Here is a 23456-nt window from a genome sequence, read left to right as displayed (position 1 = left end):
TATCTTTTTAATACGCTCCTAGTTTTAAGTCATTTTTTAGAAATTTAAAGATTAACATGTTAATCTTTGTTTCTACTGTAAAGTAGAAACAAGGAAGACAAATTAGAAAGATGTTGATTACTTAATACATAAATTTATTGCAGTTTTAATCAGAACCTCAACAGAGTTTGCTTTTTTAAAAATTTATTTATTTGATAGAGAGAGAACGAGTGGGAGGGGTAGAGGGGGAGAAAGAGAGAGAGAGAGAGAGAGAGAATCTCAAGCAGATTCCACTCTGAGCTTGGAACCAGATGCAGGACTTCATCTCACAACTCTGAGATCATGACCTGAGCCTAAACCAAGAGTCTGGCGCCTAAATGACTATCCTGCCCAGGTGACCCAGGGTTCTTTTTTTTAAAATTTCCAAGTTACTTCTAAAGTTTATTTGGAAAATTTTTTGAATATTGAAAAAGAATAATAATTTTAGGATCCTTAAACTCCCAATTAATGAAAATAGCCATAAATAGAGTGCTTGCTTCAGCAGCACATATACTAATAACCATAAATAGATTAGTTAGTGTAGGAGTCTAGAAAAAGGTTAGGCAAAATGTAACATGATAAAAGATTGACTTTTCAAATGAAGAAAGCATGGATTGTTCAATATTTTTAGATCTTTGCAGAATAGTTCTTTGTAGATATTAAGGTTTTTGACCAAAAACATGATTTAAATGTTAATATTGTATATTTGAATATCCTTTAAAAAAAGATTTATTTATTTATTTATTCATGATAGACAGAGAGAGAGAGAGGGGCAGAGACACAGAAGGAGGGAGAAGCAGGCTCCATGCCGGGAGCCCGACATGGGACTCAATCCTGGGACTCCAGGATTGTGCCCTGGGCCAAAGGCAGGTGCTAAACTGCTGAGCCACCCAGGGATCCCCTCCTTTTTTTTTTTTTTAAAGCTCTTTTTCTTCTTTTCTGTCTTGTTTTAGGTGCCTTTTGCAAACAGCTGGTAAATTTTATTTTCTGAATGTGCTTAAAAAACCTTTCTTTCCAGGAGTTCACCTCATTAATACTTATCGTGATAATAGATTTTTAATTTTTTAGCTTCTTAACTACAAAACAGAATCTATTATAATTTGAAAAGAAAAGGTTTTAGCAAGAGCTATTGTTAATCCACAAAATAGCTGAAAGGGTTAAAGAAACATTCAACACACTCTAGGCTGAGGTTCTAGGAGTAATATCTGTAACCAAACTGGGAAACTAGGTGGGCTGGGGGAGCTGTATGCTGTGATCTATGCCTGCAAAATTGATGCCTTCTTCCAGCTGCTGCTGCTTTTTTTTTTTTTTTTAACTTTAAACAAGTTGTGAAATATAACATAGTATACATATAGAAAAGGCCATAAAACATAAATGTATACTTCAATGAAGACTTGTAAAATGAACACCATATGGTTAAGAAAGAGAACGTTGCCTATACTACAGAAGCTCCCATATGTCTTTTCTCATCTCATATTATTATCGTCTCTCAAAGGATAACCATCATCCTGACTTCTGTGGCTATAGTTCTAGGGACTTACTTGTTTTTTTATTTATTCATGAGAGACACAGAGAGAGAGAGGCAGAGACATAGGCAGAGGGAGAAGCAGGCTCCCTGCAGGGAGCATGATGTGGGACTGGATCCCAGATCCCGGTATCATGCCCTAAGCCAAAGGCAGATGCCCAACCACTGAGCCACCCAGGCATCACTTTTTTTCCCTTAAAAAAAAAATTTTTTTTACTAATTTATTTAAGAGAGAGTAAGCACAAGCAGGGAGGAGGGGCAGAGGGAGAGGGAGAAGCAGGCTCTCCACTGAGCAGGGAGCCCAATGAGGGGCTCCATCCCAGGACCCTGAGCTCATGACTTGGGTCAAAGGTAGACACACTTAATCAACTGAGCTACCTAGGTGCCCAACTTCTTCTCTTCTCTTCTCTTCTCTTCTCTTCTCTTCTCTTCTCTTCTCTTCTCTTCTCTTCTCTTCTCTTCTCTTCTCTTTTAAGATTTTATTTATTTATTCATGAGAGACACAGAGAGAGAGAGGCAGACATAGGCAGAGGGAGAAGCAGGCTCCATGCAGGGAGCCTGATGTGGGATTCAATCCCAGGACTCCAGGATCATGCCCTGAGCTGAGACAGACGTTTTTAACCACTGAGCCACCCAGGTGTCCCTTTTTTTCTTTTTTAAAAGATTTTATTTATTTATTATTTTTTAAAGATAGCCTGAGGGGTGGAGCAGGGGCAGGGGGGTGGGGAGAGAATCTTAAGCAAGCTCCACGGAACTCAGTGTGGAGCCTGATGTGGGGCTCAGTCTCAGGACCCTGAGATCATGACCTTCATTGAAATCGAGAGTTGGATGCATAACCAACTGAGCCATACAGGCGCACCAAGATTTTATTTTTAGGTAATCTATATACTGGGCATCAGGCTCAATCCCAAAACCCCAATCAAGAATTGAATGCTCCGGTGACTGAGCCAGCAAGGTGCCCTGATTTGCTTAATAGTTTTACTACTTATTTGTAAATATGATAGTTTTCTTATGAAGAAAATCATGCTGTTTGCTTTCCTCTGATGCTTCTTGTGAGATTCTTACATGTTACATGTAGTGTAGTTTGTTGTCACATTGAACGTTTGGATGCTCCTCAGCCTGTATGAGCAATGTAGCTCTGAACATTCATATGTACTGTGTGTACATGGACATTAATTTATGGCATATATTTAGGGATAGTAAGTAGTCAAAGTGTATACATCTTAATTTTTGATAATGTCTGGATATTTTCCAAAGTGGTTATATCAGTTTATACTCCCACCAGTAGTTGATAGGACATGTTGTTCTACATTCTTAATCACAGTTTCTTTCTTTCTTTTTTTTTTTTTTAAGATTTTATTCATTTATTCATGAGAGACACAGAGAGAGAGAGGCAGAGACACAGGCAGAGGAAGAAGTGGGCTCCATGCAGGGAGCCTGATGTGGGACTCGATCTTGGGTCTCCAGGATCACACCCTGGGTCGAAGGAGGCATTAAACCTCTAAGCCACTGGGACTGCCCTTAATCACAGTTTCTGTTGTCAGATTTTAATTTATGCTATCTGATAATTATGTAGTAGTGGTAGCTCATTGTGGTTTTTAATTTGTATTTCCCTATTGATTAGAAATGCTGAACACCTTTGCATGTTTGGATTTCCTCTTTTGCAAAAGGCCTGTTCAACCTTCTTGTTTTTTTTTTAAAGGTTTATTTATTTATTCATTCATTCATGAGAGACACAAAGAGAAAGGCAGAGACATAGGCAGAGGGATAAGCAGACTCCTCCGCAGGGAGCCCGATGTGGGACTTGATCCCCCCCGAGGTGGGGATCACACATCCTGAGCCGAGGCAGACGCTCAACCACTGAGCCACCCAGGCATCCCCCTGTTCAAGCCTTTTGTCCATTTTTCTGTTGCATAGTTTGTCTTGATTTGTTTTGTAGGAGCATTTTAATATATTCTGGATACCATTTCTGTGGTGTGTTATTACAAACTCCATTCTGTGAGTCTGTAATCTTTTTAACTCTAGTAATGGTATTTTCTGATGAACAGAAATTCTTAATTTTGATGGTATTACAGCTTCTCAATCATTTTCTTTATATGGCGAGGCCATTCTTTGTCTTTAGGAATACCTTTCCTATTCTGAGGTCATGAATGTACCTTCCTATATATTTTCTAAGCATTTTAGCTTTCATTTTCATATTAGGTCATTTAATTGTGTTTTTTTTTTGTTTTGTTTTTGTTTTTTTTTTTTGTGCTTGGCATCAAAGACCCAAAGTGTGTTTTTGTTTTTGCTTTTTTAAAAATCTTGTCCCAATTCCATGTAATGAAAGTCAGCTTTTTTTTTTTTTTTTAAGATTTTGTTTATTTCTTTGGAGGGGGAACAAGTAAGGAGGAGGGGCAAAGGGAGAGAGAGAAGCAGACGTCCCACTGAACAGGGGTCCAATGCCAGGCTCCATCCCAAGACCCTGGGATCATGACCTGAACTGAAGGCAGATGCTTAACTGAGCCACCCAGGTGCCCCTGAAAGTCCGTCTTTTCTCCACTGTTCATATATCAGGTGTTTGAGGATGCATGGGTCTGTTTCTGTGCTGACTATTCTGTTCTTTTGGTCCACTAGTTTATAACTTTTCCATAAAGGTCTTGTTAGAAATTTGTTAGCATTGTTCCTAGATACCATATACCTTTTGTTGCTGTTGTGAATGGTATCTTTTTTTAAGTCACATTTTGTAATTTTTTTTTGTTGTTGTTGGTGGTGATTTACAGAAATAGCATGGATTTTTTTTTATATATAACAATGTTTATATTCAGTAACTTTACTGGACCTTATCAATGCCAGTAGTCTATAGATTCTTTTGATTCTTCCACAGATATTTTCTTGGGGGCGGTTTTCTCTTTGTGTACTGCTCTTGATGCCTCTTAGGCTGTTTGTTCTTCATAAATAATGGTTATAACAACAAAAATTAACATTTATCGAGCACTTACTGGGTGTCTGGTACTGTTGCAGATGGTTTTACATGTGTATGTGTATGAATTTCTGACTTCATCAATATTGGTAGCCATTCTGGTTTCCCTCAGCAATTGTGAGGGTCATTATTTCATATACCGCAACTAGCCCTCTGCTGCGAGTAACGGGATTCTGTAGTGTAGATTCTATCTGTAGAATGGGATGAGGAGACGCTTTGTAGGATTCAAGAACTGTCTTTTCAGCATATGTAATAATGTAAAGAAAAGAACTCTAATTAGAATGAATATACTAGAGAAGCCTTGTGGCTATGAAAGTTGTGTGGCACCACATCAAGTTTTTTAGGTCCTATTTCTTCCACCTCATCGCTGTTGAGACCCTGTGGTTTCTATCAACAGATGCATCACTTTGCTTAAAAGAGAAGTATTATAGGTACTGGTAGCATAGGAACTAAAATGTTTCACCTTTTACTGTGTGGAGAGTTTAGGCGCTGACCTAGGTTTTGCAGTTTTAAAATAAATCTGCCAAGCTTATATCATTGATTGCTACCTCAGCCTTTGCCCAATCTCTGAGTTTGAGCTTTTCAGGACTCTGTTACCAGGGAAAACTGATGTATTGCCTTCTTTATGACTGTGCTTTTCACTTATTGGATTATAGATTTTACATTCTGATTTTTCCCTTAATATAATTGTAATTATATTAATTCTTTAAGATTCAAGGGATTCCTCAGATTTGCTTTGACCCTCCTCTGTGTTTCATGACTGCTGTGAACTTTTCTAATATTTATATTCTGTCCTTTCAGTGGGATTTGGTGAGGAGACTATGTCAGTGTTTGGATTCAGTTGGCTGTCTTGAACTATAAATTGTAGTTTGTTTAATATTCCAGAATATTTCAGATTTTTTAAATGACAAATGAATGTAATTAGTCAATATAAGGTTTTAGGATTAAATATATTATATTGGGTCTCTGCCATTTAATATTTGAGTTATCTTAAACAACTTTCTTAACTATTAAAATGATTGATTCCTCATCTGTGAAATGAAAATAATGGGAATAATTTACCTATCTTAGTGGTTTGTTGTAAATATTATTTGAGATAATATATGTAAAGCTCTTAGCACAGAACCTGGTACACAGTAAGTGCTCATAAAAATGTTATTTATTAGATTTTGAATATCCAAAGTAACTATTTCGACAATAAGTAGCTTTTTCTGAGAATCCTTTCTTTTTTTTTTTTTAAGATTTTTATTTATTTATGATAGTCACACACAGAGAGAGAGAGAGAGAGGCAGAGACATAGGCAGAGGGAGAAGCAGGCTCCATGCACCGGGAGCCCGACGTGGGATTCGATCCCGGGTCTCCAGGATCGCACCCTGGGCCAAAGGCAGGCGCTAAACCGCTGCGCCACCCAGGGATCCCTCTGAGAATCCTTTCAAAGAGAGATTAATAAATGGATGCTAAGCTACTGGCTATACAGGTATCAAAACTCTGAACACATCGTCGCCCACTAAATGTAGGTTAGGACTAAGACATGTGGAACTAGTAAATCTGTCCTGTAATATTTTTCTCCTAGGATTTGTTTGATGGTTGTAATATAATTACATTATTTATAAAGTTAATTTATTAATATGTTGATGAAGGAATTAACACAAGTTCTTTTCAAATAGCTTTCAAAATGTTTTTAAATTTTATCCTATGCTAATTCAAGTTTTAACATGCTAATTGTGGACATGTTGCCATTTTTATTCTGATACAATATTAATGTTTATATCTGGAAGAGTAAAATATTTTATTTCTTATTACAGCAGAATGGCCAAAGACAATGACAGGTCTTCCCAGCACGTCAGGGACAACTGCCAGTGTGGTCATCATACGGGGCATGAAGATGTATGTAGCTCACGTGGGTGACTCAGGGGTGGTTCTTGGAATTCAGGATGACCCGAAGGATGATTTTGTCAGAGCTGTGGAGGTGACACAGGACCATAAACCAGAACTTCCCAAGGAAAGAGAACGAATCGAAGGACTTGGTGGGAGGTAATCATTGTGCTGTTTTGTCTTTCCTATCTTGGTTCTATTTAGTTCTTTTCTGCTTTACTAACCAGATTGACCAGTTACTCCTTTTTGATTAATTTCTCAGTATTATAAGTTTTTAATTTGCCTGATGAAGTACCCATCTGCATTCATATTTATCTTGTTAGTTTGAGTTGACTGTTTTCTGATAATAGATCCAGAGGGAAATAATATTTTCATGGGAGTCAAATAAAACACACAAAGATTTATTGATCACCTTTTACATAAATACTGATCATCATGACATTCGGAATCTGGACAGAGTAGCTGTTAGTGTTCCAGAGTAGAACAATTTGAATCTGGCTTTGGGAATAGAATTTTGTTACAATTAATCTTAAGCAGGACGCCTGGATGGCTCAGCGGTTGAGCGTCTGCCTTTGGTCAGGTCCTGATCCCAGGAACCGAGAGATCGAGTCCCACATCGGGCTCCTTGCAGGGAGCCTGCTTCTCCCTCTGCCTATGTCTCTGCCTCTTTCTCTCTCTATCTCTCTCTCTGTCTCTCATGAATAAATAAATAAAAATCTTTAATAATAAAAAAATTAATCTTAAGGTTTTTTTTCTTTGATTTCTAAGTTAGATATGCTGCAAACCTTTCTTACTATTTTCTTTCTTTTTTTTTTTTTTGAAAGATTTTATTTATTTATTCATGAAAGACACACAGAAAGAGGCAGAGACATAAGCAGAGGGAGAAGCAGACTCCTTAGGGGGAGCCTGCCGTAGGGCTTTATCCCAGGACTCTGGGAGTATGCCCTGAGCCACAGGCTCATGCTCAACCACTGAACCACCCAGGCATCCCTCTTACTGTTTTCTTTTGTCTTTTTCAACTTATTGTCTTAATGTGTAATTTGTAAGCTATAAACTAAAAGTGGCTTCAGTATATTTTATGATGCAAACTAAAATGTAAGATTATTGTAAAAATCAGAGGAATGAGTAACATGAGAACATTTTATTTATTTATTTATTATTTATTTATTTATCATGAGAAAATTCAGAAATTATCCCAATACTAAGTTTTAGAAGTTGAAGGAATGAGGCAAGTTAAATAGAATCCAGTATTTTCTAAATAGTTCTTCTAACTAAAGCCTTACCATGATATTATTGCTTGCCTCATTTTTCTTCTATTAAATCAAAATAGACTTTTTCAGAGTATTAGTAAACTAACTGGGGTAAAGAATTTGCATCCTTAACACTGCCACCCCCAGATAGTGAATAAAGAGAGGACTTTGAACAATAATAAAAATGCAAAAGAGTAAAAAAAAAAAAAAAAAAAAAAAACAAAAGAATAGCAAACATTTGAAAAAAAATTATTGATTTTTTTAAAAGATTTTGTTTATTTATTCATGAGAGATTGAGGCAGAGACATAGGCAGAGGGAGAGGCATGCTTCCTAAAGGGAGCCCATTGCGGGACTCCATCCCAGGACCCCAGGATCATGACCTGAGCCTCACAAGCAGACGCTCAACCAGTAAGCCACCCAGTGCCCCGCAAAAAAAATTATTAAAATGAAACTGTTTCCTGCTGTTGGGTTAGCAAAATTTTTAAAAAAGAGAAATACTTCTCAATATTTTTGTTGAAATGGGAATCCTGTTGGTAGGATTATAAATTAGTGTGAACAATATAGAATATAATTTATACCCACTAGCTTCAAATGTTTACAGACTCAGTAATTTCAGGAATGTACTCTAAAGAAATATGAAATGTGGACCAGAATATCGGAACAGTGATTATAGCAATGTTTAATGACTGTTAAAGGCTGGAAATACTTGAAGGCCCAACAACTCAAGAATGCTTAAGTATATAATAATATACAAGGAACCTGATGCGGGACTCAATCCTGGACCCTGGATAATGCTCTGAGCCGAAGGCAGGCGCTCAACTGCTGAGCCACCCAGGCGTCCCTGTAGTTTTTTTTTTAATGGTAGCATTCATTTGATTAAAATTTAGGTAGCCTAAAATGATATACTTCAGAAAGTCTCTCAGCTGCTGCTGTTCCACAGGCTTCACAGTTCCCCTCTCCCTCAAAACCCAATATTGTTGTGTAACCTTTCATAGAGAGAGACTCATAATACACAATCAGATATGAAGCTGTACCATATATAGATGTACCATCATTTATTTAACTAGTCTCCTATTGAAGAATGTTTCTGCTTTTTAAGTTTATTTTTTATTTACTATTACAGACATTATTGTAAAATGAAAAATCACGTACAAGCATCTTTTTGTACATACAAGTATATTTGTAAGATCATTTCCTAGAAGGACTTGCTGGGCCAAAGAGGAGTATGTTTTGAATATTGACAACTATTAGTCTCTATGAGGTTGTACCAGTTTACACTTCTGTCAGTATATAGATGCCCTTGACAATATCCTTCTGGAACCTTTTGATCATACTGACTTTTAGGTTAATGGGGGGAAACTTGGTGATGTTTTGATTTTAATTTGTCTTATGAGAAAGGTTGACTATCTTTTATTTGTTTAACAACTATTTATATTTCCTTTTCTGTGTATTTCTGTTTATACTCTGTTCATTTTAGGGGGAAGATGGTTATTAGCCTTTTTTTGTATTAATATGTAAGAGCTGCTTCACAATTAGAGAAATTAGTCTTATGTGATGTAATGTGTTTCAGGTGTTGTTTTCATAATTTGGCTTTGAATTATGGTCCTGGAATTTTGTTTTCTACATGGAAGTTTGTTTTAATATAGTTACCAGTCTCTTCTGATATGACTTGATTTTTTTTATGCTGTACATATAGTTCTCGTATTCTGAGGTTATTAAAAACTCTTAGGGATATTTTTGGGTTTAGGAACCCTTTATACCCTTAAAAATTGAGGGCCTACCTTGAAGAGCTTTTTGTTTATATTGGCTATATATAATGATTTTAGAAACTAAAAATAGAGACATTTTTACTTATTTGTTAGTTCATTGAAAAATAACTATATATGTTTAAAGATTTGAGAGACAGAGCTCTAGTGTGCATGTGAGTAGGGGGAGGGACAGAGGGAGAGGAAGACAAGTAGACTCCGCAATGAGTGGGGAGCCTGCCCACACTGGGCTCCATCCCAGGACCCTGAGATTATGACCTGAGCCGAAATCAAAAGTCTCAACTGACTGAGCCACCCACGTGCCCTGAAAAATAACAGTATTAAACCCATTGTGTTAACATGAACACTTTTTAATGAAAAATTAGCTATTTCCCAAAACATATTTAGTGAGAGGCTTGGCATTATTTTGCATATATGTCTCCTTAATATCTGGCTTAATAGAAGACCACCTAGATTCTCATATCTGCTTCTGCTATCAGTCTATTATCTAGTCTGCTTTTTGGTTATAGTATCAGAAGTAAAACTGGTCTTTTATAGGTATAGAACAAGATTATGCCCTGGGCTGAAGGCAGGCACCAAACCGCTGAGCCCCCCGGGCTGCCCAGGGAAGAGTATTTTAATAGCTTTTTCACGTATGGGGATATTCTTTGGTATTATTCCATAACTCAAAGAAATAGTTTCTTAAAGGTTAATAATAGTGTGGTGTCTTGGGCAGCCCAGCAGTTTAGCCTCTGCCTCTCTGCCTCTCTCTCTCTCTCTTTCTCTTTCTCTCTGTGTCTGTCATGAATAAATAAAATCTTGAAAAAAGAAATAGTGTGGTGTCTGAAATTATATCAGTGGCCTTTTTTTTTTAGTGGCCTTCTTATATGCTTACATTAAGATCTGTAGGTGTATCAATTAAGAGCCATTGGTTAAATGATTTTTTAATCCATGCATTTTTTTTATTAATAGACTATTTTTTATTTATTTTATTTTATTTTTTTAAAGATTTTATTTATTCACTCATGAGAGAGACAGAGAGAGAGAGAGAGAGAGAGACAGAGGGAGAAGTAGGCTCCATGCAGGGAGCCCGACCTGGGTCTCGATCCCGGGTCTCCAGGATCAGGCCCTGTGCTGAAGGCGGTGCTAAACTGCTGAGCCACCCGGGCTGCCCAGACTTTATTTTTTAGAGTAGTTTTAGGTTCACTGCAAAATTAAATGGAAAGTACAGAGAGTCCCTGTATACTCCCTGCCTCCTCTCTCTCTCTCTCTCTCTCTCTCTCTCTCTCTCTCTCTCTTTTAAGATCTTGTTTATTCATGAGAGACACACAGAGAGGCAGAGACATAGGCATAGACAGGCTTCCCTGTGGAGAGCCTGACATGGGACTTGATCCCAGGACCCCAGGATCAGGACCTGAGCCTCCCAGGTGCTCCTCCCTGCCTCTTTTGTGCACAGTTTCTCCCACTACCAACATCCTATAACAGAATGGTGTATTTGTTACAATTGATGACCCTACATTGACATATCGTCACTCAAAGCCCATAGTTTACATTAGGGATATTGTAGGGTTTTGACAAATATATAATGCCATGTATCTACCATTATAGTATCATAAAAAGTTTCACTGTCCTAAAAGCCTTGTGTGCTCTGCCTGTTTATCCTTTCCTTCTAACTTACTCATGGGAACCACTGATATCTTTAAGTCCCCATAGTTGTGTTTTTTTCCAGAAGATCATATGTAGTTGGAAACATGTAGTATATAGCCTGCAAGTGTGATTTTGTAACATAGGCATTGGTCATTTGTAAAATACTGGTTTCCTGAGTTACACAGATCCAAATATTGACACATTTTGTTATTTAATATTGTATCAAGTCATGTAGTCTCTCAAAAACTCCACTGTATGTACATGGTCTTATGAAAATAATTTTGACCTAACAGACCCCCTGAAAACGTCTGGGGGACTCTCAGGGGCCTCTGAACCATATTTTGAGAACCACTTTTCTAGTACTCGTATGATTTCATCTTGAACATTTTAACCTTCAGTCTCACTGGAATTTTAAAATCTGAGATGTGTAGTAGAGACCCAAGTTAAATTTTTTTTTAAATCAGTGGTCATTAGTAGCTATGGAATAATTATATATCTTTTTCTTACTGAATAGAAGGCTAACGAGGTGTAAAACCCCTCTTTAGTGGGAAGATGACCTTGAGTTTACCTCTTCTATCACTGTTTCTCTGGTTAAGATAGAATGTCAGTTCTGTTATAAGGTAATATTGCTTATGGTAGAATGAGTCTTGAATTAGAACTGATCTGGAGAGAAGATTTTGAGTGGACTATAAATTTCTATTGGGAAGCACAGACCTTATTAGCTGCCCTGTATGCATGCAGTTTGACTTATGTAGGTACAGTAAGTCACAGGCTCTTATAAGACACTGATTCCTGTGGCATATGAAATTTACCTGTGGCATATGAAGTTCATTTATGGGGGCTAGAAAATAGCTCTTGGATTTCTGTTAAGGACAATTGCTGAAGACAACATGATTGAAGCTGCTACGCTGGCATACCATTTCCTCCTCTGTATCCTACGAAGTTAAATGAGCCTGGTTTCATGCTGTCATCTATTTGATCCTATGAGTGTGAAGGTCAGTCTGTATCTGAGACCATTGCTCATACGCATGCAAAGTGGGCTTTGCAATTACAAACTGAATTCTTGTATATATTTGGGTCTTTTTCTGGGCTATTTTTTATACTGTATGTTCATGTACCAGTAGAGTATTTTTTTTTAAGGAGCTTTTTTTTTTTAAAGATTTTATTTATTTATTCATAGAGACACACAGAGAGAGAGGCAGAGACACAGGCAGAGGGAGAAGCAGGCACCATGCAGAGAGCCTGATGTGCGACTCTCTCCTAGGGTCTCCAGGATCACGTCCTGGGCTGCAGGTGGCGCTAAACCGCTGTGCCACTGGGGCTGCCCCCAGTAGAGTACTTTAAAAAACATTGTGGCTTTATTATAAAATTTTTAAGCTTTTATTTATTTATTCGTGAGAGACAGAGAGAGGCAGAGACATAGGCAAAGGGAGAAGCAGGCACCATGCAGGAAGCCCGATGTGGGATTCGATCCTGGTACCCCGGGATCACACCCTGAGCCAAAGGCAGATTCCCAACTGCTAAGCCACCCAGGAGTCCCTATAATTTTTAATATTGGTAATCCTGGTCCCTTTTCATTAATTTTTAAAAAATATTCTTTGACTATTCTTTCTTTATTTTTCGATGTGAATAGTTAAATTATATATTATTTGATTTTTTAATAACATTTTTTTAGAGTTTATGTTTTTGTCTTATCACTTAAAATACCATCTGGATAGTTGGACAGATGCTCTTTGCCATTTGGGAGCAGGTGTCTTTTTGCACAAATTGAGCTGTTTTATTATAAGTTATTTCCTCCTTTCCCTCTGTCTCACCCTAGGCAACTGGCCAGTGCTCTGTTTTTCCAGCCTTCTGTTGCTGCTCAGTCAGCTCTCTGCATATCAGGCTGTTCCTTTGTATATGCCTTTTAATCATACAGGACAACAGCAGGGAGTGCAATAAAAAGCAGTATCTTTTATAACATTGCTTTGGGTTTTTGATACTGGATTTAAAACTTTGTTTTAACCAGTACCATTATTTTGTTTTTTGTTCTTCTGAAGCACAGAGGCAATAATATCTTTGATTATTAAGTATCAAGAGAGCTCCTATCTAGAGTTATAATGGAAACAATTTGAGTAGCTACTGTATTTAAGTATTAAGCCTTACATTTTAGGGAGCAGGTTTAGGAAACAATAGGATTTAAGGTGGTATGAAGGCAGAATGACACATCTCTTGTGAATGGTAGATTTAATCTTTACTCTCTTGTTTGTTTTTTGAGGATCAGCATTGAAGAAAGCATAAAATAACAAAATGACCACCTTTAGTATTCTAACTTGCTGTGACCTAGAACAGTGTTGCTTTGAGGACTGTGAATTAAACTAAATGAGTTCTCAAAAGGGATAGTAAATAACCAACTCTGGAATTTCTCTTCTGTGTTATCATTGATAAAGTTTGGTGATCATTCTGTACTTGCTTCATTCCTCCTCTCTGCTATCTAATATAATTGCCATTAGCCACATATGGTTGTTTAAACTGCAATATAATTTAATTACAATTAAAATGAAAAATTCAGTTCTTCGTTGGCACTGGCCATAGTTACAGTGCTCACTAGCCACATAGGACAGAGTGAACATTTCCATCATTGCAGAATTTCATGAGACAGAGCTACTCAGACCTCCTGGCCTGCCCTTATCAGATAAGTTTGTTTTCCACTTCAGAAAGAAGGTTGAGGCTGTTCCACAACATTCATGTTTTTCTTGGCTCAGCGGAAGAGTGGCCTTTTCTCATTTATAAGGCTTATGCCTTTATTTTGCTTCTCTTAGGATTTTTATTCCATTTGTTGTCTCTTTTTTCTCTAGTATGTTCATTCCTTTGAAGTTAGAGATAGAAAAGCCATAGTTGGGGGTTAACTGGCTGGCAGCTGCTGAGATGTATGGAATTTTATAGTGACATTCTTTTGAGGGTGGTCACTATTTGTCCTGTCTTCAACTTTACACATCTTTACATATGAAGTCTTTACACATGAAGTCAGTTTCATTTCAGTGTTCATCAGGTTTAGGAGGATAGAGTCATGCTACTCAAGGTCAACATAATAAACTCATAAAGGACTCAGTCGTGTCTGCATCAGGATGTCTTAGTACTCATTAATCATGAGAAAAATAACCAACAAGGAAACCACATATTATTGTCAGCTGGCCTCCTGTAGATGAATGAAATTTCAGATTATAATCAAAACATTTCTGGATGCATAGGGGCTCTAAGTGAGAAGACTTAGATTATTTTAGTGTCATAGATCTTTGAGAGCCTTGGGAATAAACCTCTGTCTTATGCATGTATCTTGTCAGATGGACTTTTTTTTTTTAAGATTTTTTATTTATTCATAGAGACACAGCTAGAGAGAGAGGCAGAGACAGACACAGGCAAAGGGAGAAGTAGGCACCGATGTGGGACTCGATCCCGGGTCTCCAGGATCATGCTGTGGGTTGCAGGCGGTGCTAAACCTCTGCGCCACCAGGGCTGCCCTTGTCAGATGGACTTAATATCAGTTAGGCTAGTATTGTTTATTGAAAATTCTCTTTGCTACTCTTCATGCTAACTTTTCTAGTTGTTCAGAGGAGCATTTTTCTTCTCTTGATTTTTTTTTTTAATTCAGGCAAATTATTTTTTGGAAGATTTTATTTATTTGAGAGAGAACGTGAATGGTGGGGAGTGTTAGAGGAAGAGGGAGAAGCAGACTCCCTGCTGAGCAGGTAGCCCAACTTGAGGCTCTGTACCAGGACCCTGAGATCATGACCTGAGCCAAAGGTAGACACGTAACCAACTGAGCCATCTAGGCACCCCCAGGCAGATTATGATTAAATTAAGAGCCAGTTTATCATTTCAGTCATGCCAGGTACCTTCTGAGAGACCATCTCTTTTGTGTTTTATTACTTGTTTTGCTTAAAGATTTGAACATTTTCCTGTTTTAGGCACCCTAGCATGTATTAACTTCTTTGTGTACTAATTACAGATTTCTGTTGATCCTCTGCCAAATTCCTAAGAGTTTTCTTATTCTCTAACTCCCATATCTATATCTCTCAAGCTAATTTGTTTCCAGAGTCTACTTTCATGCTTCTAAATACAGAAATATCTAAATATATTGATATTTCTATTGAGGTATATCCTCAAATTAAAAATATTAAAACTGAAGTTATACTGTATTCAGCACCCTCAAATCCATCAAAAACTATATAACCTCTCCTTTTCAATTTTTTTTCTCCTTTTCAATTTTTTTTTTAAGATTTTATTTATTTATTCATGAGAGACACAGAGAGACAGACAGAGACACAGGCAGAGGGAGAAGCAGGCTCCATGCAGGGAGCTTGACGTGGGACTTGATCCCAAATCTCCAGGATTAGGCCCTGGGCTGAAGGCGATGCTAAACCTTTGAGCCACCCCGGCTACCCCCCTTTTCATTTTTTTTCTATTTATTTATAACCTCTTCTTCCTCCCCTTAGTTTCCTTAGTTATCACATTATCTTGGTTTTTTTTTTCCTGACATGATGTCCACTCATTTTTCTTCTCATTACTTCTACTCTGTTCTGTCTAACCTACCTCAGTAATCTCCAGATTCTCCTCATGTTAATCTACCCTGTTTTGGCTTTCCTCTCTGAAAGGAATTTTGGCTTATGCATCTTAGTGTCTGAATCAGATAAGTCGTTATTTTGTGATCATATAATCTGGTTGTATTAGTTATTGGTTAACACATTGAGTTAGCTACCTTACTTGTATGTAATTCACTTAAGGTATTTTTGTGCACTTTTTTCAGTGTGATGAACAAGTCTGGGGTGAATCGTGTAGTTTGGAAACGACCTCGGCTCTCTCACAATGGACCTGTTAGAAGGAGCACAGTTATTGACCAGATTCCTTTTCTGGCAGTAGCAAGAGCACTTGGTAAGTAGGATTTATATTTGGTGAAATCATACTGGATTTTCTACAACTTATGGTGGTAACATAAAAGAAGAGTCTAAAAAGTAAATCCCCATTTGACAGATAATGGGGGTAGACTTATGCTGTTATTATAGTGAGTGCTTTATTTTTTAAAAGATTTTATTTGAGGGGGGTGGAGAGAGAGGGAGCGAGCACAAGAGCGGGGTGGGGAGAAGCAAAGGGAATGGGTGAACCTGACTCTGCCTTAAGTAGGGAGCCTAATGTGGGGCTTGATCCCAGGACCCTGGGATCATGACCTGAGCCGAAGGCAGATGCTTAACTGACTGAGCCACCAGGTGCCCCATAGTAAATGCTTTAAAACTTAATTGAGGGGAAGGTGAAAATACGGATTTCAGTGCTAGTTGCTCTTTAATCATGAGTCATGTTCAACATTTTGCTGATTCCCACCTGTACTTAGGGGAATATATATAAGTCTAGGCTTGGTGTTACCCTTAAAATTATTTTTAAATGTGCTTCACTATGTCAGCCTTTCATATTTCTCTTAAGAGCCTTCAAAGCTCTTTTTTTCTTTGGCTAGCAAAATAAATTGTTCATGACAAAATAAAAATACTTCTTTCCTAGTTTACTTGGTTTTGGATGGAAGGCTAGAGGATTATAGCTATAGAAATATCTTATCTGGATGTGCTGGTTAAATTACCTTTTACAGAAATTTTCTCTTATAAAATTTTCTCTCTTTTCTTTAAGAGAAAAAAGTTTTTTCCTTCTTTCTTCTTTTTTAAAGATTTATTTATTTATGATAGAAATAGAGAGAGAGACAGAGACACAGGCAGAGGGAGAAGCAGGCTCCATGCCAGGAGCCTGACGTGGGACTCAATCCTGGGTCTCCAGGATCACGCCCTGGGCCAAAGGCAGGCGCTAAACCGCTGAGCCACCCAGGGATCCCCTTCCTTCTTTCTTCTAACAGATACTTGAGTACTGACTAGTGCCAGGCACAGAGTTAGGCTTTGGAGAGATGATACTGATTATATATATTTTTTCTTTTTTTATATATATGGGTGTGTGTGTGTGTGTGTGTGTATATGTGTGTGTGTATATATATATATATATTTTTTTTTTTTTCCTGTCTGCTTTCTTGAAGCAACACTATGTAGTTGTGGAGACAGGCAATAAAGAAGTAAGCTTGTAGGTGAAGTAATTATGAATTAGGAAATACCATAAAGGAAAGAAATGAAGTTCTGTGATAAAGAGTAACTTAGAAGGGAAAAACTATTTTATATAGTGTAATGGAAATGCTCCTTTTTAGTAAGTGTTATTTTAGCTGAGATTTGATGGCTGAAAGGGAGCTATTCTTTTTTTTTTTTTTTTTAAGATTTTATTTATTTATTCATGAGACAGAGAGAGAGAGAGAGAGAATGGCAGAGAGGCAGAGACACAGGCAGAGGGAGAAGCAGGCTCCATGCAGGGAACCTGATGTAGGACTCGATTCTGGGTCTCCAGGATCACGCCCTGGGCTGAAGGTGGCGCTAAACTGCTGAGCCACCCAGGCTGTTAAAGAATATTACAGGCATGGATCCTGAATTGGGAACAAGCTGGGCATGTTTTAGGAATTATCAAAAGGTTGGAGTTAATAAGGCAGACATGGGTCACATCATGGCAGATATTTGTACTCTAGTGTTAAGTATACTGGGAAACATTGGAGGATATTAAGGTAAAGATTAACACCATCTGATTTGCATTTTCAAAAGATTATTCTGCCTACCATATTACTGTTTCCTATTCATCTTTGGTGATCAAATGCAGATATACCCATTATTCATGGAACTTGTAATCTAGTGGAGGAAATAGATAATGAACAAATGAGAAAATTCTTCTAAAGTGTGTCATAAAGGAATTAAATAAGATGATGTACCTGTAATTGGTAGCAGGGGAAGGCTACATTAAAGAGGATGATCAAGGAACATTCTTTAAAAAGGTAATGTTTGGGGATCCCTGGGTGGCGCAGCGGTTTGGCGCCTGCCTTTGGCCCAGGGCGCGATCCTGGGGACTCGGGATCGAGTCCCACATCGGGCTCCCGGTGCATGGAGCCTGCTTCTCCCTCTGCCTGTGTCTCTGCGCCTCTCTCTCTCTCTGTGACTATCATAAATAAATAAAAATTAAAAAAAAATACATTAAAAAGGTAATGTTTGAGTTAAGACCTGAAGGAAGAGGGGATCCCTGGGTGACTCAGTGGTTTAGCGCTTGCCTTCGGTCCAGGGCGTGATCCCAGAGACCCGGGATCAAGTCCCTATCGGGCTCCCTGCATGGAGCCTGCTTCTCCCTCTGCCTGTGTCTCTGCCTCTCTCTCTCTCTCATTCTCTCTCTCTCTCTCTCAGTCTGTGTCTCTCATGAATAAATACATAAAAAAAAAAAAAAAGACCTGAAGGAAGAGAAGGGGCCAAAGAAAATAACAGTTAAAGCAGAACTGTAGCATAGACTTTTTAGAGCCAAATTTCCTAGGGTCCAATGCTAATGCTGTTACTGTACAAACTTGGGCAAATCACTTACTGTATATAAATTACCTAATATATGTGATACAGTTTTTTCAGCTGTAAATGGGACTAATAATGGTACCTGCCTCATTCTGAGGCACTCATTCTGTTAGATGCATTAATATATGTAAAGTACTTAAAATAGTGCCTAACATATAATAAGTGCTCTATAAATAAATGTTAGTTGTTATTGTTGGTGTTTATTGAAGTAGGGCAGTAACATCCATTTTTTTGAAAGGATCATTTGACTGCTGTAATGGTTAAAGTTATAGGGTAATAAAATTGGAGGCAAGGGTACTATTTAAGGGCCTATATCAGTATTCTTGGTACTTTACATGTTTCGTAGATTTTTGCAGAACTAATAGGCTGTTATCCCATCTTATTTGTTCATAGTATAAGCATATACTATAGTAGCTTTTTCAATTTGTTAGGAGAAAGAGGGAGGATTGTGATAATTGGCAAGGAATTAATATTCCAAAAAAACAGGTTTTTTTAAAGATTTATTTTTTTTTTTTTAAAGATTTTATTTATTTATTCATGAGAGACGCAGAGACACAGGCAGAAGGAGAAGCAGGCTCCATGCAGGGAGCCCAATCCCAGGACTCTAGGATCATGCCCTAGGCCAAAGGCAGGCGCTAAACCACTCAGCCACCCAGGGATCCCTATTTGTTTATTTTTTTAGAGACTTTATTTATTTATTCATGAGAGACAGAGAGAGAGGCAGAGACACAGGCAGAGGGAGAAGCAGGCTCCATGCAGGGAGTCTGATGCGGGACTCGATCCCGGGACTCCAGGATCACATCCTGGGCCGAAGGCAGCACCAAACCACTGAGCCACCCAGGGATCCGCTGTTTATCTTAGAGAGCAGCAAGCACAAGCAGAAGAGTCAGAGGGAGAGGGAGAAAAAAATCTCAAGCAGACTCTGCACTTAGTGTAGTGTCCAAGTGGGCTCCATCCTAGGGCCTTGAGATCATGACCTGAGCTGAAATTAAGAGTCAGACTCTTAACTGATTGCACCACCCAGGCACCCCAAGAACAGACTTCTTTTATGGGGAACTCATTGGACTGAGGGCAAGGTCTTCAGGTTCAAAAAGTTAAGGTGAACCTTCAATTTAGAAAAGTAGATGCCAAGTTATTTTATATACATAAAGTGTGCATGCCCAGCATTTTAAGCCTTGAAACCTGTAAGTGATTGTGTAGTGGAAAAGAAGGAACAGGTGGAGGATTGGCAGAAAGATGGAAAGCCAACTGGTTTTTCTTGTTTAGACATTCCAACTCTGTTCTGAGATACCTCTAGAGTAATTCAGACAAGAAGTAATTCAACTCCTGGTTGAATATCTTCAGTAAATCTTAATATTTCAGAGTACAACTCTTGTATAATTGTCAGCTAAAATCTGCCTCCATGAATCTTTCAGATGTTGGCTCTAGTTTTGTATGCTGAAACAAAAACAGAACAGTGTACTTATTTTGCGTTTTGCATAATGACCATCATTTACCTATTCAGAATTGGCTAGCATGTTTCTCTCTCTTTCCTCTAGGCTGATTTCAGACCTTTTTTTTTTTTTTAAATATTTTGTTTATTTATTCATGATAGTCACACAGAGAGAGAGAGAGAGAGGCAGAGACACAGGCAGAGGGAGAAGCAGGCTCCATGCAGGGAGCCCGACGTGGGATTCGATCCCGGGTCTCCAGGATCGCGCCCTGGGCCAAAGGCAGGCACTAAACCACTGCGCCACCCAGGGGATCCCCAGACCTTTCATTTTTCTTGTCCACTCATATTCCTCTAGATGTTTCCTTTAATAAATGTTCCAGAATTGAGGAAACTCTGCAAGATATGGTCTGACCAGTTTGAAGTATAATGGAAATACTTAGTCCTGCTACCTGAGCATTACACTTCTGCTGATGCAGTCCTGGAATCATTTCGTTAGCTTTAAGTAATCATATCCCATTTTTTGGTTTATTAAAATAGCTCCAGTCTTTAGATATTTTTCTTATGAACTGCTACTAGGCCAAATTTCTCTCATATATACTTAGGTTTTTCTTGGGAGAGTATGAGGGTGGGGAGACAGAAACTAAGTAACAGTAGCTTTCAATGAGTTTCTCACAGAATATATAGTCAGTACAAAAGGTATTGATTAGTGTATTTGGAGAGAGATCTAAATTAATGTAATTCTGTTTTTTTTTTTTTTTAAGATTTTATTTATTTATTTTAGAGCATAAGCAGGAAGAGGGGCAGAGGATAAGGGACAGGGAAAGAATCCCAGACTGTGCCCTGAGCACGGTGCCCCATGTGGGGCTTGATGTCACAACCCTTAGATCATGACCCAAGCTAAAACCAAGAGTCAGATGCTTAACAGACTGAGCCACCCAGGCACCCCATCTATGTTTCCTTCTTTAGCTTGATTTAGCATTTGTTAACTACCTGGAGAAGAAATAGAGTATAGTCCTGATGTTTTATATTATACAGATATTCAGAAGTACTTAGGCAGTGGTATATCAGCATTATTTAAAAATACCTCCCCACAGACTGTTAGTTGGAAGAGAGAAAAACTAGTAATTAGGGGCTCACCTGGCTGGCTCAGTTGGAAGAACATGTAACTCTTGATCTCAGGGTGGTGAGTTCCAGCCCCACATTGGGTATAGAGATTACTAAAAATAAATAAACTTTAAAAAAAAAAGAAAAAAATAGTAATTAGAGAAATCAGGCAGCATCTTGACTAAATGATTGAAATTACCATCACTAATGTGGAATAGTTGGACATTGTATGCTTCCATATGTGTGATTTGCTGAAACTGATACAACATTCCCTATGTTGTGCTCTGGCCAAGATTGTATAACCTGAAGAAATGTTACAAGTAAGTGCTATTCCTGATCCTAGGCTAGAAGCCTATAAAAGAACACTATTAAGGGATGCCTGGGAGGCTCAGTGGTAGAGTGTCTCCCTTTGGCCCAGGGTGTGATCCCAGAGTTCTGGGATTGAGTCCCATATCAGGCTCCCTGCAAGGAGCCTGCTTCTCCCTCTGCCTATGTCTCTGCCTTCTCTCTGTGTCTCTCATGAAAAAAGAAACAAAATCTAAAAACAAAACAAAAAAGACACTATTAAACCATCTGTTAATAGAATATCCTTATTTTTAGAAAATATAAATTGAAGTATTTAGGGGTAAAGGGCTATGGTTTAAAGAATTTTTCACAGCAGTGGCAGGGTGGCCTAGTCTGTCTGGCTCTTGATTTTGGCTCGGATCATGATCCTCAGGGTCTTGGGATTGAGCCCTCCCATTGGGCTCCACACTCAGGGTGAAATCTGCTTGGGATTCTCTTTCTTATCCCTTTGTCCCTCCCCCTGTTTTCTCTCTCCTTAAAGTAAATTTACAAAATCTAAAAAAAAATTTTTTTTTACAGACTCACACGGTGTTTACACACAAACACACACACACACACACAAAACCATAAAGCAAGTGGGATAAAATGTCAACAATAAATGAATCTGAATAGAGTGAAAGAGTATATTGGTGTTCTTTGTGCTATTTTTATTTTTGTAACTTTGTATATTTGAAATGACCTCCAAATAAAATGTTTTTAAAAATAGGCTGGCAGTAATAATATGAAACTTAATAGGAATAAATATAAAGTATCAAGCTTAAGTTCAGAACATTATTTGGGAGACATCTGCTTTCAGAGTAGCATTTTATTTGAAAAAGAATTAGAGATTTTTTGTTGTTGTTGTTGATTACTCATGAAAATAAGATGACCCAGCAGTGTTAGTGTAACTTAGTCATTCAAAATAATGCAATAGTACAATAGAATATTCAGAATAAGGGAATGGTTATGCTACTATACTCTAAAGTTAAAAAGTATATCCAAAGGAGAGTGACCAAGTTGGAGATGATTCTAAGATCATATTGTTACAGGAGCAAAACTACCGAATAGTGTTTGGTGTTTTGTGCTTTGTGCTGGGTACTATCTTACTTCATTTTAGACTTTATAAAATGTCAGAAGGTAGGAGTTCTTTCCTTTTCATCAGTTAAGAAACTACCTTTGTGTGTCTGGTCAATTGACCAAGTCCGTATAGCTGGCATTTTGGGTATAGCTTTGTTCAGTTTTCTTTTTTCTTTTATTTTTTAAAGATTTTATTTATGTATTCATGAGAGACACACAGAGAGAGAGAGAGAGAGAGAGAAGAGAGAGAGAGAGAGAGAGAGAGAGAGAGTCAAAGACACAGGCAGAGGGAGAAACAGGCTTCATGCAGGGAGCCCGACATGGGACTCAGTCCTGGGTCTCCAGGATCAGGCCCTGGGCTGAAGGCGGCGCTAAACCGCTGAGCCACCCGGGCTGCCCTGTTCAGTTTAAAAGTAAAGTTCTCTCTCTTTTTTGCATCAGCACACACAATCAGTGTTTTGTTTTGTTTTGTTTTTTCCGTAGTCAAAATAATCACCAACTTCATTATTTTTATTTCAACAGTTATTCCTGATTAACACTATCTTGCACAAATTCTTCAAAATATAACCTTAGCATTATATTCTATATTAAATATCATACCTACATAGTAGTACTATTACTTCTTATAGTACTAGGGCTAAAAAAGCATAGGCTCTTTTATAGGATGCTGCCACCCTTCTAAACTTACACAAGATAATTTGGCAAGGTGTAGCCTGGAATAGAAACACTAACGACACTTCCAGGTGGCTTAAAAGTTGTGAACTTCTGTCATCTAAAAGAGGAATTAGCCTGATTTAAAAAAATAGCTGTGGAGAGTATTAAAAAAATATTTTAGCTCAGTAAAACAAAATTATTACAGCTGATATAACATTATTTTGTGAGTTGTAATGAGCCTTTCCTTCACTAGATGTGTTTATGTAGCTAAATAGCTACCCATTGCAGTTAGCTTGCATTTCTGCAGTGGCTAGGAAGCTAGAGAATATAAGACTTTGAAAATCTCTTATAGTTTTGAGAGGCCATTGGTAATATTTTTTAAATTGTTGATCTTTAGGATGTAGGG

The 23456-nt window shown here is 37.9% G+C and overlaps 1 protein-coding gene across 2 annotated transcripts in view; it reads left to right on the top strand.

Annotated features, from left to right (window-relative positions):
- Positions 1-23456, top strand: part of PPM1D (protein phosphatase, Mg2+/Mn2+ dependent 1D) — a 58038-nt gene that overhangs the window by 11864 nt on the left and 22718 nt on the right. The window contains exons 2-3 of one of the 2 annotated variants that reach the window (XM_025440077.3): positions 6314-6539; positions 15810-15934. In XM_025440077.3, the coding sequence (XP_025295862.1) occupies positions 6314-6539; positions 15810-15934 (351 nt within the window). Of the gene's footprint in view, positions 1-6310; positions 6540-15809; positions 15935-23456 lie in introns of both variants that reach the window. The other variant, XM_025440075.3, reaches the window with a different exon arrangement.

This window comes from Canis lupus, chromosome 9, assembly GCF_003254725.2.
Source record: "Canis lupus dingo isolate Sandy chromosome 9, ASM325472v2, whole genome shotgun sequence".
Lineage (NCBI taxonomy): Eukaryota > Metazoa > Chordata > Mammalia > Carnivora > Canidae > Canis > Canis lupus.
This window is presented reverse-complemented; position numbering and strand designations above follow the sequence as displayed.